The 12271-nt window shown below is 51.2% G+C and overlaps 7 protein-coding genes across 7 annotated transcripts; 4 read left to right on the forward strand and 3 right to left on the reverse strand.

Annotated features, from left to right (window-relative positions):
- The first annotated feature begins 1 nt into the window (after position 1).
- Positions 2–961, forward strand: BABINDRAFT_160158 (uncharacterized protein). The gene has a single exon (XM_019128091.1). The coding sequence runs from the start codon at positions 315–317 to the stop codon at positions 609–611; it is 297 nt and encodes a 98-aa protein (XP_018987264.1). The 5' UTR covers positions 2–314; the 3' UTR covers positions 612–961.
- A 277-nt stretch (positions 962–1238) lies between these two features.
- BABINDRAFT_33044 (bifunctional AAA family ATPase chaperone/translocase) lies at positions 1239–2561 on the reverse strand (the record flags this gene model as incomplete). The annotated part of the gene is made up of 1 exon (XM_019131615.1): positions 1239–2561. One exon carries the CDS (start codon positions 2559–2561, stop codon positions 1239–1241), a length of 1323 nt encoding a protein of 440 aa, XP_018987265.1.
- A 121-nt stretch (positions 2562–2682) lies between these two features.
- Positions 2683–3109, reverse strand: BABINDRAFT_160160 (uncharacterized protein). Its single transcript, XM_019128092.1, has one exon. It carries the CDS (start codon positions 3085–3087, stop codon positions 2797–2799), a length of 291 nt encoding a protein of 96 aa, XP_018987266.1. The 5' UTR covers positions 3088–3109; the 3' UTR covers positions 2683–2796.
- A 242-nt stretch (positions 3110–3351) lies between these two features.
- Positions 3352–7067, forward strand: BABINDRAFT_6566 (ubiquitin-specific protease; the record flags this gene model as incomplete). The annotated part of the gene is made up of 2 exons (XM_019132458.1): positions 3352–3358; positions 3403–7067. 2 exons carry the CDS (start codon positions 3352–3354, stop codon positions 7065–7067), a joined length of 3672 nt encoding a protein of 1223 aa, XP_018987267.1.
- Positions 7068–7816: 749 nt separating this feature from the next.
- Positions 7817–9136, forward strand: BABINDRAFT_160161 (uncharacterized protein). The gene has a single exon (XM_019128093.1). It carries the CDS (start codon positions 8088–8090, stop codon positions 9060–9062), a length of 975 nt encoding a protein of 324 aa, XP_018987268.1. The 5' UTR covers positions 7817–8087; the 3' UTR covers positions 9063–9136.
- A 40-nt stretch (positions 9137–9176) lies between these two features.
- CHT4 (putative chitinase) lies at positions 9177–10656 on the reverse strand. Its single transcript, XM_019128094.1, has one exon. The coding sequence runs from the start codon at positions 10648–10650 to the stop codon at positions 9505–9507; it is 1146 nt and encodes a 381-aa protein (XP_018987269.1). The 5' UTR covers positions 10651–10656; the 3' UTR covers positions 9177–9504.
- Positions 10657–10966: 310 nt separating this feature from the next.
- On the forward strand, positions 10967–12028 carry BABINDRAFT_24787 (uncharacterized protein; the record flags this gene model as incomplete). Its single annotated transcript, XM_019131339.1, has 1 exon — positions 10967–12028. A coding segment is annotated over one exon (1062 nt), but the record flags the coding sequence as incomplete, so codon positions are not given.
- Between the last annotated feature and the right edge of the window lie 243 nt (positions 12029–12271).

Below are 12271 nucleotides of genomic sequence, written 5' to 3' on the forward strand. Positions count from 1 at the left end.
ACACCAATGTCACTGTTCAGTTCCAACCGTGTATCGCTATTCAGCGATAATGTCAACATTCATCAGACACTAGTAAGCGTTGTTTTTTGACCTTGACCTTCTGAGTGTCTACTAACGCCTAGACTGCTCCTTCCGACGCATGGTACGCCTCTGTGTGGGACAATCTAAAGCCGTGGTCTGAGTTCTTTGACTACAGACGCGTACATTTTCCACAGTTCCTGACGGTGGCGCTCCGAGCCAAAAAAACAACGATTCTAACCAATCTCGAGTACTTTAAGTTCAACTACGTGATTGTATTTTCGCTCATTGGGTTCATGGAGCTCTTTACGAACATTCCGTTGCTTCTCGATTTGACGTTTGCCGGCACTGCAGTGCACTATATCCGAAAGATCCGCTCCAAGAGTGTCAAGCTCCACGTGGCGGGGAAACAGGTGCGCCTCACGATCAGCCAGTTGTACATAGTGGTCGCTGTAGTCTTCTTCCCGATTCTCTTCTGGAGCTCGCCCGTCATGACGTTGGTGTGGTTGATGTTGACTGCCGGCAGTTCTGTCTTTCTACACGCGTTACTTCTTGACAAGCCGCTTGAGATTTCCATCAACGACTTGGTCTGATATGGTGGGAAATAGCGCCGTTAGTTCATTCAAAAAAAACGTTCCAATTTTTGATTCTCGCACAAACCGTGACGTCTTTGTCTAGAGCATGGGCACGTTCTTAGATACGTTAATACACTTTAGCAATTGCGAGTGCAGTCGGTTTGTCGATCTATCTGTAGGCATTTGCGGATTACTGTAGGAATGAGCTTTCAAGAGGACAGAGGGATACCTGTGAGCATAACTGGACGAGTTTGAGCCGGTAGGATTTCAAATTAAAAGTCTACTCGGAAATAGTTTCGGGGGGAGGTTCGAATATGCTCGCCGGAGAGGTTTATTCTGAGAAGGTGCCAAGAATCCGCACCACAATTATAATGCCATTCGAATTTAACATGTATACGCTTCAACTTCATCCTAGCTAAGTCACAGCTGTAATCCCTTTATACCCATTCTAGTCAACCATTCCCGTCGGCCGCAACTACAAGTCATCCACTACACGCCTGATAAAGGCCATTCATGGATAAGATCTATATATAAGGGCCACCTCACACCTTGTTACGGGTTGGGCCAAACTTGAAGCTATTTACCAGTTGTTCGCGGCGACTTTTAGCAATCCCAAGAGCAGTCTGATAACCCATCACAACTTAGCTAGAACTGATGCGTGTTCGGGTTCTTTAATGTCTCCACCATTTCAATCGCACTCTTCGGATCTCTCTTGTTGTATACAAACAACCCCTGCAACTGCGCAGTGCTCACATTACTCGCGTTCAACCCCAAGCGTGCAAACTTGTTGATGAACTCTTCGCACAATTCGTTCTCATTCTCATAAAACCGCAAAAACATTTGCTTCACCTGGAACTGTGAGGCGTTGTTTATAAGTTTCTTAAAGTCAATGCGGCCGGGTCTTAACAACGCTGGGTCCAATTTTTCTGGGTGGTTCGTGGTCATAAATGTGATACACTCCTCGGCAGAGGCAACCCCGTCCAACGCATTGAGCAAGCCGGAAAACGTGACGCCCGCGGTGTAGCCCTTTTCCTCTGTCTGGTCTCGCTTATTGAACGCGGCATCGATGTCCTCCAACAACAAAATTGATCTTTCAGGGATGTTGTTCATCAAGTGGTTAAGTCTATCATCCGTCAAATTCGACTCGGAAAGGTTTAAAATGCAAATGTTGTAGTCCAAATCACCGGCTAAGGCCTGGATAAAACTGGTCTTCCCGGACCCTGGCGGCCCGTACAAGAGGTAGCCACGTCTGTAGGGAATCCCGCGCTTGTGGTACCACTCGCCACTGCTCAAAAAGTCCTTCACGTCCAGCAAAATTTCGTCTTTAATCCCGCTATCCAAAACTACCGACTCGAGCAATCTCTTGGTGCGGGGCTGGCCGAACGGCCTCCAGTCTTGGCCCCAGGACGTGAAGATCACGGTCTTTCCCTCACGCGCCTTCAAGGCCAACTTTTTTGCCTCATCGAGCAAGTCGGGGAACAAGAAGCGGTCGCGGTAGAGCGTAGTCAACTTTACCGTCTCAAAAGGCGTGCCGTTTGTCATGTCGATCATCTTGCCCGAACGCTCTCTGGTAACCAACATATAAGCGCCTTTATAGCGAATCAAGTGCTTCCCCGGGCCCGGCACAAGCGAAAACTTGGTGGAAACTGCACCGTTGTCGTGCTGGGTGTAATTCGTCTCGACCGAAAGGTGGCGCGACGTGCGGTGCTTGTACTGTGCCATCCACTCGAGAAACCAGAGGTACGACTTGTCTTTGGACGGGATTTCCAAGTCCACCAACATCTGGCGCGTCACAAAGGTCGCTCCCTTCATCACGGTCAGGCGTGCCACCGCTAATCCCGTTCCTAGAAGCATCAATCCTCCGCCTGCAGCAAAGTACGGGTTGGATTTGAGCACCTCGTTGAACACAGAGCTTGTCATTCCCGACACGGTTCCATCTGATTCAGAAAGCGATTTGGAAAGATCCATCAGCTTTATCCCCGACGGCTGTGACATGGTGGGTGTGGAGTGGGGAAAATAAGAAAAGGAGGAGTAGTGAAAAATCGACTTAAGGCATCTATACCCCAAGGCGAACCTGCAAATTGGTCAGTAACGGTCGGAGAGCAATATACAGGAGGTGTAGAGCACGGCGTTGATGAGTAACCCATCATAGGACGAGAGACGCATTCGGACAAAGCGCCATAGATTGAGCCCGGATCGGCTTTCAAGAATACGTGGAAGGGCAAAGATACAAGTTGTGGACGAATCTATAGGAGTTTGGCCGGCCTCGACGTAGCACGGCAGAACCCTTGCAAAACGTCAGCATGCGGCTCAGAGATATGGTAGGATCTACGAAAGTGGATTTGCCAGTTGTAGAACGGCAAATATTTTTATTTGGATCACCATTCAAAAATAAGCAGAATGTCTGTGGTTCAAAGTTGCCGAATCGACCGGTAAGATAATGTAAAAACGTACACGCTAGTACCGATGGAAGTACAGGATGCATCCCTTGCATAACAAATACCCCGAAGCCTCTAAACACCCCGAAGTCTCTAAATACTCTGACTGAGTCTGAACCTCATAACAACAGTTCAAGCCTACATAATGTCGAAGGACCGTTTCACATCTCATCTCTCCCGGCTGAAGACGGAGGATTAGCCTTGGCACTCCTCTGCGGTATGCACACGTCTTTTCGCGTGCAGACTAACCCTCCTTTGCGTTTGATTTAAATGCGCCCCGATTCAACCCGAATCGCCACGTCTTGCACGATTGACATACCATGACCAGTATGTGTGACCCTGTATTTGGTTAAATTGGTACTAACAAACAGACCACGAGTACAGTATTATCCCCATCCAGGGCGTCTCAATGGGAGATCTGGATATGCCCGATGTTGCTACATCTCCATCTGTTCCGTCTCCAGACATTTCTCCAGATGCTGCACTGCCGACCCCGCCGTATGCCCCCATCTCCCAATTGGTGGACCTCCCGGACAAGGCACCACCCAAAATCCTTATCTCTGACCAGGATCTTGCCACATCGGTGTTCAAAACATCCGACCGCATCGTCAGCGATATTCTCTACGACATCCCACACATCCTCTCGCACGAAGCGGGTTTGCTCGGACAACGTCCAATCGCCTACTCCCATTTTCTCTCGTCTATCGCGGGAATGCACTACGAGATGAACGTGTTGAACAACGCGTTGCCGGAGGCGCCCAAGTCCGAGGATCTCGCCTCGGTAAAGATCCTCAGGGGGGTGCTCGCCAGCAAAACCCCAGGATCGAGCATCTACCACGTGAAAATTCTCTACCAAGTCCATGACCGGTTAAAGATCTGTCCTAAACACACCTTCTACACCGTTTCAGACGAGCGGCTCTCGCTATTGCGCCCTAGCTTTTGCTGGGAGATCGACCAGGGTGCCACCACCGCACAGCTTACGGTTTTGACAAAAGCAATGCCAAAAATCCTCGACTCTGCCACGTTCTGCTGCTCCAACTGCTCTACTGTCTTTCGAGCCGAGATCTCGGCCCCTGAGTTCGGCAAAGACCTCGCCGACTTTACCCCCGAGGCAATTGCCGCACGGTACGAGTCCTTGGGAGAAGATTCTCCCGTCCCGACCCCCGACAAGTGTCTCTACACATTATACAAGGTGCTCAAGGGTCCGCTCCTTCAAGCGCCAACGGACGAGGTCAAGAGTATCCATGCGGACAACCTCCTGTTGCGCAGTCATCTAGATCTCCGCTTGTTATTCGACAAGCTCTTCTTCACCCAGCACGACGGCGAGTTGTATCCCCCAAACCTCCACGAGTATCTGGAAGACAACCTCCGCGTCCTCCGCGAGTCGTACCTCCGCAAGATGAACGAAACACTCTACTTAGGGCGCCAGACGGGCAGCACGGTTCCACTCTTCCAGTCCCTCACGTATAACACGAACAACGCGTTGCTCTTTGCGCTTTTTAACGAGCGCGACTTTTCAAAGTCTGTCCTGATGCTCCACGAGCCGGCCAATCTCACCGAGAACTACCTCAATCTCTCGGTGTCATCCCATTACGACGACCGCATGGTCATGGAGTGCCACCAGCGCACGGCTCTCTCTGACGACCCACTCGTCTATTTTGACAACGTGTATGAGATCGCGGAGTCCAAGTTCTACCATTCCACGGTGTTGCGCCGGTACATTACCGAGTTGAACGCAGCAGGTGCCATGGGCATGAAGGCGTACCAGAAGGCGGCGCGCGATCTCGGGGTTGACGCGCCGCAACTCACTGCACTCCCTGACGACCTTTTACTCGCAATGTACCGCACTGAAGTGGGTCTGGACCCTGTCGCGTATTACCGCTTGCGTGCGAGTCTTGAAGTGATCAACAAGGTCCGCAAGAGCCGGACCATCTCCGAGTTCTGCAAGACCGAGATCATTCCGTACGAAGTTGCGTTGACGAACCTTGGCTACGAGGCCAGCACCGACGACGAGTTCGTTCTCAACACGTGTTTGATGCAGGCCGAAGCCGGCGTTCCGGATGCCGAGCGGTCGGTGCTCTCAGTGGTGTTGCACCGCCGAAACCCCAGGTTGCTTAGTTTCCTTGAGAACAACTACAGCGAGCTTATGCGCCGTCTCCCTGGCTTGACCCTGGGAGAGGCCGCGCGCATGCTCGATCTCCCTGATGTAAATGTGAGCGACTCCGAGGTCATTACGGCGTTCGAGCGGTGTGTGCTAGGAAAAGAGGAGACATTCCAGTGCTTGGTCTTGAGACGGGCGTTGTACGTGCTTCAGAACGTGTCGGGGTCCAAGTTTCTCATGAATTACTTGCAAACTGGTCAGATCGAGAAGTCGTTGTTGCCTCCGTCTGAGACGTGGCCCCGTGGGTTGGACAACATCGGCAACACGTGTTACCTCAACTCGTTGCTCCAGTACTTTTTTGCATTGAAGCCGCTCCGAGACGCGGTATTGACGTTCCATGCGTTTGATCCTGCCGAACCAGCGCTCCAAAAAGTGTTGGCAGAGCGGAAGGTTGGTAACCGCAACATTACCGCCGCCGAAACCCGCCGCGCCTTTGAGTTCTTGCACCACTTCAGGGTGCTTTATTTGCAGATGATCGAGAGTCAAGAAAAGTCGATCACGCTTAACAAGTCGTTTGCGTGTCTCGCGTTGGCGTCGAGTTTCGAGGAGATTCGCTTCGCCGATGAAGCCCCTGGCGAGGCGATGGAAATAGAGCTGGAAGATCTCGACCGATCTGATAGTACAGACATAGCCAGACCCGAGGTTAAAAAAGTTAAGCAGAGTCCTTTTAATCCGTTTAGAAACTCCCCAGTACCGCTGATGGTAGCTGAATCCGGTGCATCCCATGAAGATCTTGCTACTAAAAGCGATGTCGATGAAGCAAGTGCACATGTTGATGAAACTCCTGAAACCGCACAGGTTGATGATACTCCTGAAACTGATGCTGAACCCACTACAGAAACAGATATTACCAAGGCTGATGCGGTGCCTTTGAACCTGGAATACCCTCAGCCACGCGAGGTGTTGATCAACGATTTCGACTCTCAGGTGGGACGACAGCAGGACGTGGGTGAGGTCATTGACAATGTGGTCTTCTGGTTCCAGTGTGCATTGAAGCCAGACACGCTCGACGCGGACGGATACCAGTGCGACCTCATCACAAAGTTGTTCGACGGGCGCTACCGAAAAGTCACCGACAAGACCCCCGCCTGCGACAAACGGCAGTACTTGACGGTAAACGTGGTGGGGTACCAGCCGCGCGACATCTATGACGCGTTGCAGAACTTGATGGACGAAGAGGCGTGGGTGGTGGAGGAATTGCCAGAGGTGCTCCAGATCCAGGTTGCACGCGTCTACTACGACAACGGAGTGCAGAAATCGTCGGCCCAGTTGCCCTTCTACGAGCAGATCTACATGGATCGGTACTTGGAGTCGGGTGATGACACAATGGTGGCGAAAAAGGGCAAACACCTGGAGTGGAAGAAGGACCTAGAGGTGTTGAAGACACGGCAGGCGGTGCTCAAGGGGCACGATGACAACGGGTTAACCCCACGCGAGTCACTCGTGCATGTGATGGAATGGATTTCCAAGTGTGAAGAGTCGATATCGCCCGAAACGCTCGCGGTGTTGCAGCGCAAGATAGACAATTTGGAGATTGAGCTGACCCGCATCGACCAGGATATCCAGAAGCTTCAGATTGACATGGACGGTCAGTTCAGGGAGTACACCAAGTGCGGGTACACGCTCTTTGCCATCTTTATTCACCGCGGGGGCGCCTCCTACGGTCACTACTGGATCTACATCCGCGACCTCAAGAGCGGCATCTACCGCAAATACAGCGACGACCGTGTGGAGGAAGTGTCGGAGGCTGAAGTTTTGGATTTTTCCGTCAACAACACCGCCACTGCAAACTGCATTGTGTACGTGCGCGACGACTTGAGTGCGGAGTACATCGATCCGATCAAGCGGAAGACGGACAATGCGGCTGATTTATAGGTTGGTAATTTGTAGAATAGAGGTTTATATAAGCTATTAAAATGTAGGCGTCAATAATATACGTGAGGTGAGCTCGTCGTTGTGTTTAGAACCTCAGGTGTCTCGCCTGGGTGTCAATGGAAGGCCCTCCGGGGAGTCTGAAACTTTTATGCTTAAAGTCTAAAGCAAACTATAGGGTGTCTTGTGTAGCGTAACTGCCAATAGTGCCGTCTTGTAGAGCCTAGGTCTACTGTCAGTCTAAGAAGACATGTTGACAAAGACAAAACTGTTAGCTCTATCAATGTGAGTGGAACAATTCATTAAAAGGTTATGTGCAGCAAGGGCACATCAATGTTTACGCTCCTGGAGGAAGTAAGGTAAGAGCTTGACTCGCATGCCATATTGGAAGGGTATATTATGTTGATTTACATTAATAGTGTTGGATGTTCACATACACAGCTACAGCCATTAGATACCAAGGGTTTGTGCAATAACCTTTGGGCGCGAGTCGAGTGGGTAAACCAACTTTAGCGACTCCTCAATGCGGGGACAGCTGGGAAATGTCGCCGAAAGGTCTGTGTTTGGATGTAATTTTACTGGATAGAATATAATAAGTTGGGTTTTTGGCCAATATCTTTTAAGAATCACTACACTACATCTAGTCATGAGAGAAACCAATCATTAATGATGAATAGAAGTAAGCATTAAGGTTAATGGCGAATCAAAGCAGACATTAAGGTTAACGGCGAATCAAAGAAAACGTTACGGCAAGATCTCATCCCCCTATCAAAGTTATCACCTATTATTTCATTCTTAAAGTCATATTCTCAAAACAATAACCCTTTTTTTATAGCTCTGGAACATTCCTTTACTCTGTTTACCTCACTTCTGATCCCAGTGTACCTCTCACTTATCCTGCACAACATATCTCCGATCCTCATTGCCACGTCGTGTGGATATCACTCCGGTGTTTTTCACAATTTAGACCAACCCCTCCTCCCGTCTTCTTCAACCATCCAATTGCAAGCAAACGTACAGATAATGTCTTCAGGCTTGCAGAGACGCCGTGGGGGCAAGGCTACCCACGAGACCGAGGACTCCCCGGAGGCCCCGGAGCACAAGATTGCATACGACCCGCGCGACATGGAAGACACGACGGAGCTGAAGGCGCCGCTCTTGACATTAATGGAGGAGGTGTTATTGATGGGATTGAAGGACAAGGAAGGTTACTTGTCGTTCTGGAACGACAACATTTCCTACGCGTTGCGGGGCTGTATTTTGTTAGAGTTGGCGTTCCGCGGCCGCATCGCGCTCGTCAACGACCCCTCCAGACGCCGCTTTGAGTTGAGCGAACGGTTGATCGAGGTCATAGACGCGACACCTACTGGCGAGGTCTTGCTAGACGAAACCTTGAAGCTCATGAAGAACGATGAGAGCAACTTGAGCGTGTCCAACTGGATCGACTTGTTATCGGGCGAGACTTGGAACTTGATGAAGATTAACTACCAGTTGAAGCAGGTCAGAGAGCGCTTAGCCAAGGGTTTGGTCGATAAGGGCATTCTCCGCACCGAGCGCAAAAACTTTTTTCTCTTTGATATGGCGACCCACCCCGTTGCGGATGCCACCGCGAAAGACGCCGTCAAAAAACGCGTTTTGGGGCTTGTCGTCGCGCGCAGCGCGCAGCTCACGTACAATGACAAGTTCCCGGAGGCTGCAAAGTACAAGTACTTGCGCACGATCTCCTTGGTGTGTGCAGCATACGCCGCGAACGTGTTGGAAAACGTGTTGAACAACTTGGGCTACGACCAGCGCGATGCGGCGTTTGCGCGCGCGGACGAAATCCTTGCGGGCTACAGTACCGCGCCGTTCACGTTGGGCGCATCCGTATTGGGCGTCAGCACCAACTTGGCGCAAGAGGTGAGCGGCGAGCTCGTACAGGATGGTGTGTCCGAACTCCAGGCCGAGCTCTTTGCGGCAGTGTTGAGCGTGTTTTCCAGAATGGACTCTATCTTGTAGGTCAGTAGAATCGCAAAGGCGAATTAAATGTATATCAAAGGTTATCTAATGTATCAAGGGTGACATATATTGTCGAAGGCTCGATGTAGCGTATAAAGGGTAAAGTATGGTCCGAGGCCGATACTAATGGCGATTAAATCGTGTTAATAGTCAGTTAGGGCGTGACCTGTGGGAGTCAGACGTGTTTGGATCTCAAAATTGGCCTTTACATGGAAAGTGAAACTAAAAGCATATAACCTACAAGGCGCTAGTGTAACGGGTAGTCCAAGATGCTCCCAATTCCCTGATTCAGGTACGCTTAAGTGCATTATTTATTGGCATGGTTGGCGTCACCCCTGTCACTTTCAACACTGCACGTGTAGCTCATTGCCAGTCAGTCCTAAATCCAACATTCACCTAAATCGGCTCAAATTCCATATCTGGAACCTCTCAAACACCCGCTTCAAACCCCCGTGAGAAACGCGCTGGACGGGTAACTAAGGTTGTTTTCGCACCTTTCCAAGCAATCACTCCCGAGAGTGGCGACAAAGTTGTGGAGAGTAGACCGCTCCAAGTTAGCGTAGTCCTCACCGCACGATTCCCACCACATGGCCCCGCCTAAGCCGTTGGACAAAACATACTTGGCCTTGATCTTAGCTGACTGCTGATTGTCATAGACCACCAAAAGTCCCTGCACCGGTTCGTAGCAAGAGGCACTGACCTTGCGGTAGTCAAATTCCTCGGTGGTTCCTGGGAGCGGTAATGTTTTGTACAACCACACACCTGCGTCGCCAGAAGAGCCAGAGCCCACCCCGTTGAACGTATTGCCAATCTCCCTGGTGGTACCGCTGAACCCCCGACCGTAATTAGGCATGCCTATCACCAACTTCTGAGGGTTTACCCCCTGTTGGATATAGTACTTTACCGCCAGGTCGGTGCTCAACGCACCCCCAAAGAGGTTCGAGTGGTAACCCGTTTGGCCCGACCAGGCGCCGGTGTAGTCGTAGCACATGAGGTTCCAAAACGAAACGTACTGGTCGATTTCTGAGGCCTGGAGGATACTGGCTTGTTCCGGGGCTGCCGGTGCCGCAATGGACAATAGCATGCTCCCAGATCCAAGATTCACCACTGTCTCCAATTCGTCCAACCCCGATCTTAGCCTTCTCAAAAGCTCCACCAATCTGGCGGCTTCAACCGCATTCTGGGGATACTCCCAGTCCACATCGATCCCATCAAAGCCATACTCTGATACGAAAAACATGCACGACGCAACAAGGTTGGCAAACTTTGCTTCGTCGGAAACGATGGACACGAACGTCTCGCTCGTCCCCCAGCCGCCAATCGACATGGAAACCTTGGTGTGGCGGAACTTTTGCTTCAACGCATAGATTTGGCCGAGGGAGCCCTTACACAGCACACCGTTGATATCCAACTCTTTCTGGATATCCGCCCATTCGTCAGAGAATTTCAATTTCCCTGTATCTATATCCATCGCAATGAAAGCGTAAAAGAGATTGGTGACGTTTTCAAGCGGAATGTCTCGCGCCTGGTGGTTCTTCGGCTCGTAGACCGACCAATTGGTGTAGTACATGCAAGTTCTAATGGACATGGCAACTATTGGGGCCAATAATGGTTTTAGAAAAGGTTCAACAGTTTCCTAGAGCTTATATCGGAGACTGTGTCTGCTATTTAGAGACAGCTATGCGGCTCCTGCAGAACGCCGCACGCCTGTGTAACTTAAGTCCCCTTGGTAAATGCTCGGCTTAACTACTCGAGCATTTTTGAATCTGGCGTCTACAAAACATCGCAACTTGTCGTCTTAACACACAAACGAGCACGCACACATGAGTGACTTATCTAGAGCGGCCTCGGACGCTGAATCTGACCGTGATACTCCCTCAAAGCAGAAGGCGCTCCAGTCGAGTGAAGACGAGGATGACGGCGGGTTGTTTGGCGACGATGACGACGAGCCAGTGGTCAGGGGGCTCCAGAGCGACGACGAGCTGGTCAGAGGGCTCCAGAGCGATCACTCGGATGACGAGAGACCCTTCGGGCAGTCTCAGGTGCCTGACCGCGAACAGAGAGAAATTGACATCGACGTGCCGTTCTTCGGCACCAACTCAAAGATGAGCTCCTCGCACTACGAATTGAAGCTCCCGTCATTTCTCCTGATGGAGTTGAAACCGTTCGACCCCGCAGAGTTCCGCAGCACGATTGATGAAGACGCGGACCGCGAGACACAGTTGGCTGACAAGTTGTTGGCAGAAAACACCATACGCTGGAGATACTCTAAGGGTGCGGACGATAACCAGATCTCCAAGCAATCCAACACACAGGTTATCGAGTGGTCCGACGGGTCGCTCTCCTTGCAGATTGGCCAGGAAATCTTCGACCTTCCGGAGCGTAAGTTGCACGACCAGTTCTTGGCGGTGGCACGCGAGGCGCAGGAGATCTTGCAGACGGAAGCGGTGCTTGACAAGTTGTTGACGGTAGTTCCAACCTCATCGGACTCCTTGACCCACAAGCGCTTGACCAACGCGATCAGGAACAAACAGAAGCGCCAGCAGGTGTCGACGAACAACGTCATCGTGCAAGAGGATCCGGAGTTGGCCGCCAGGGAGTTTGAGAAGGCCGAGAACGAGAAGTGGCGGTCGCAGAGACGTCTCGAGGCCAAGAGACGCCTCGATGCCGAGCGCTTGGGGCGTACCTCGACACCGGTGGCCGCAGATCGTGGCGCCGTCTACTCGAGCAACTCCTTCGGTGCTGCGGGTAGCGGTGAGTACGACGAGGAGGACGGATTTGTTATCGGCGATGATGAAGACGAGGAGGACTTTGACGATTTGGATGACGAGGAGGGGGAGGAGGAGGAAGAGGAGGCCGAGGAGCGGTTGAGAAGCGTCAAGGCCCAGGGCCGTGCCAAGTACAGAAGCGACGACGAGGAGGACCACCGCAAGGCCAAGAGATCGTCTGATGCGGAGGAAGACCAAGCGGCTGCAAAGAAGAAGAGAAGAGTTATTGAGGATGACAGTGACGATGAGTAGCCATAGGGCGTGTATATTAATGTCAATAGATTTGATTAAACTTCAGAGGAAAAAAGAGTAGACAGTGAGAATGGTAGGTTGGGTGAGCAAGTTTAATGAGGGAACCTAAGTGCAGTTGTTCCAGCGGTTTAATCCTGTTTGTCGAGCACCCTCGGGTAAATGTGTTACGGGGCGGAAGACCTACGTTTG

This window comes from Babjeviella inositovora (genome assembly GCF_001661335.1).
Source record: "Babjeviella inositovora NRRL Y-12698 unplaced genomic scaffold BABINscaffold_2, whole genome shotgun sequence".
In the NCBI taxonomy this organism is placed as follows: Eukaryota; Fungi; Ascomycota; class Pichiomycetes; order Serinales; genus Babjeviella; species Babjeviella inositovora.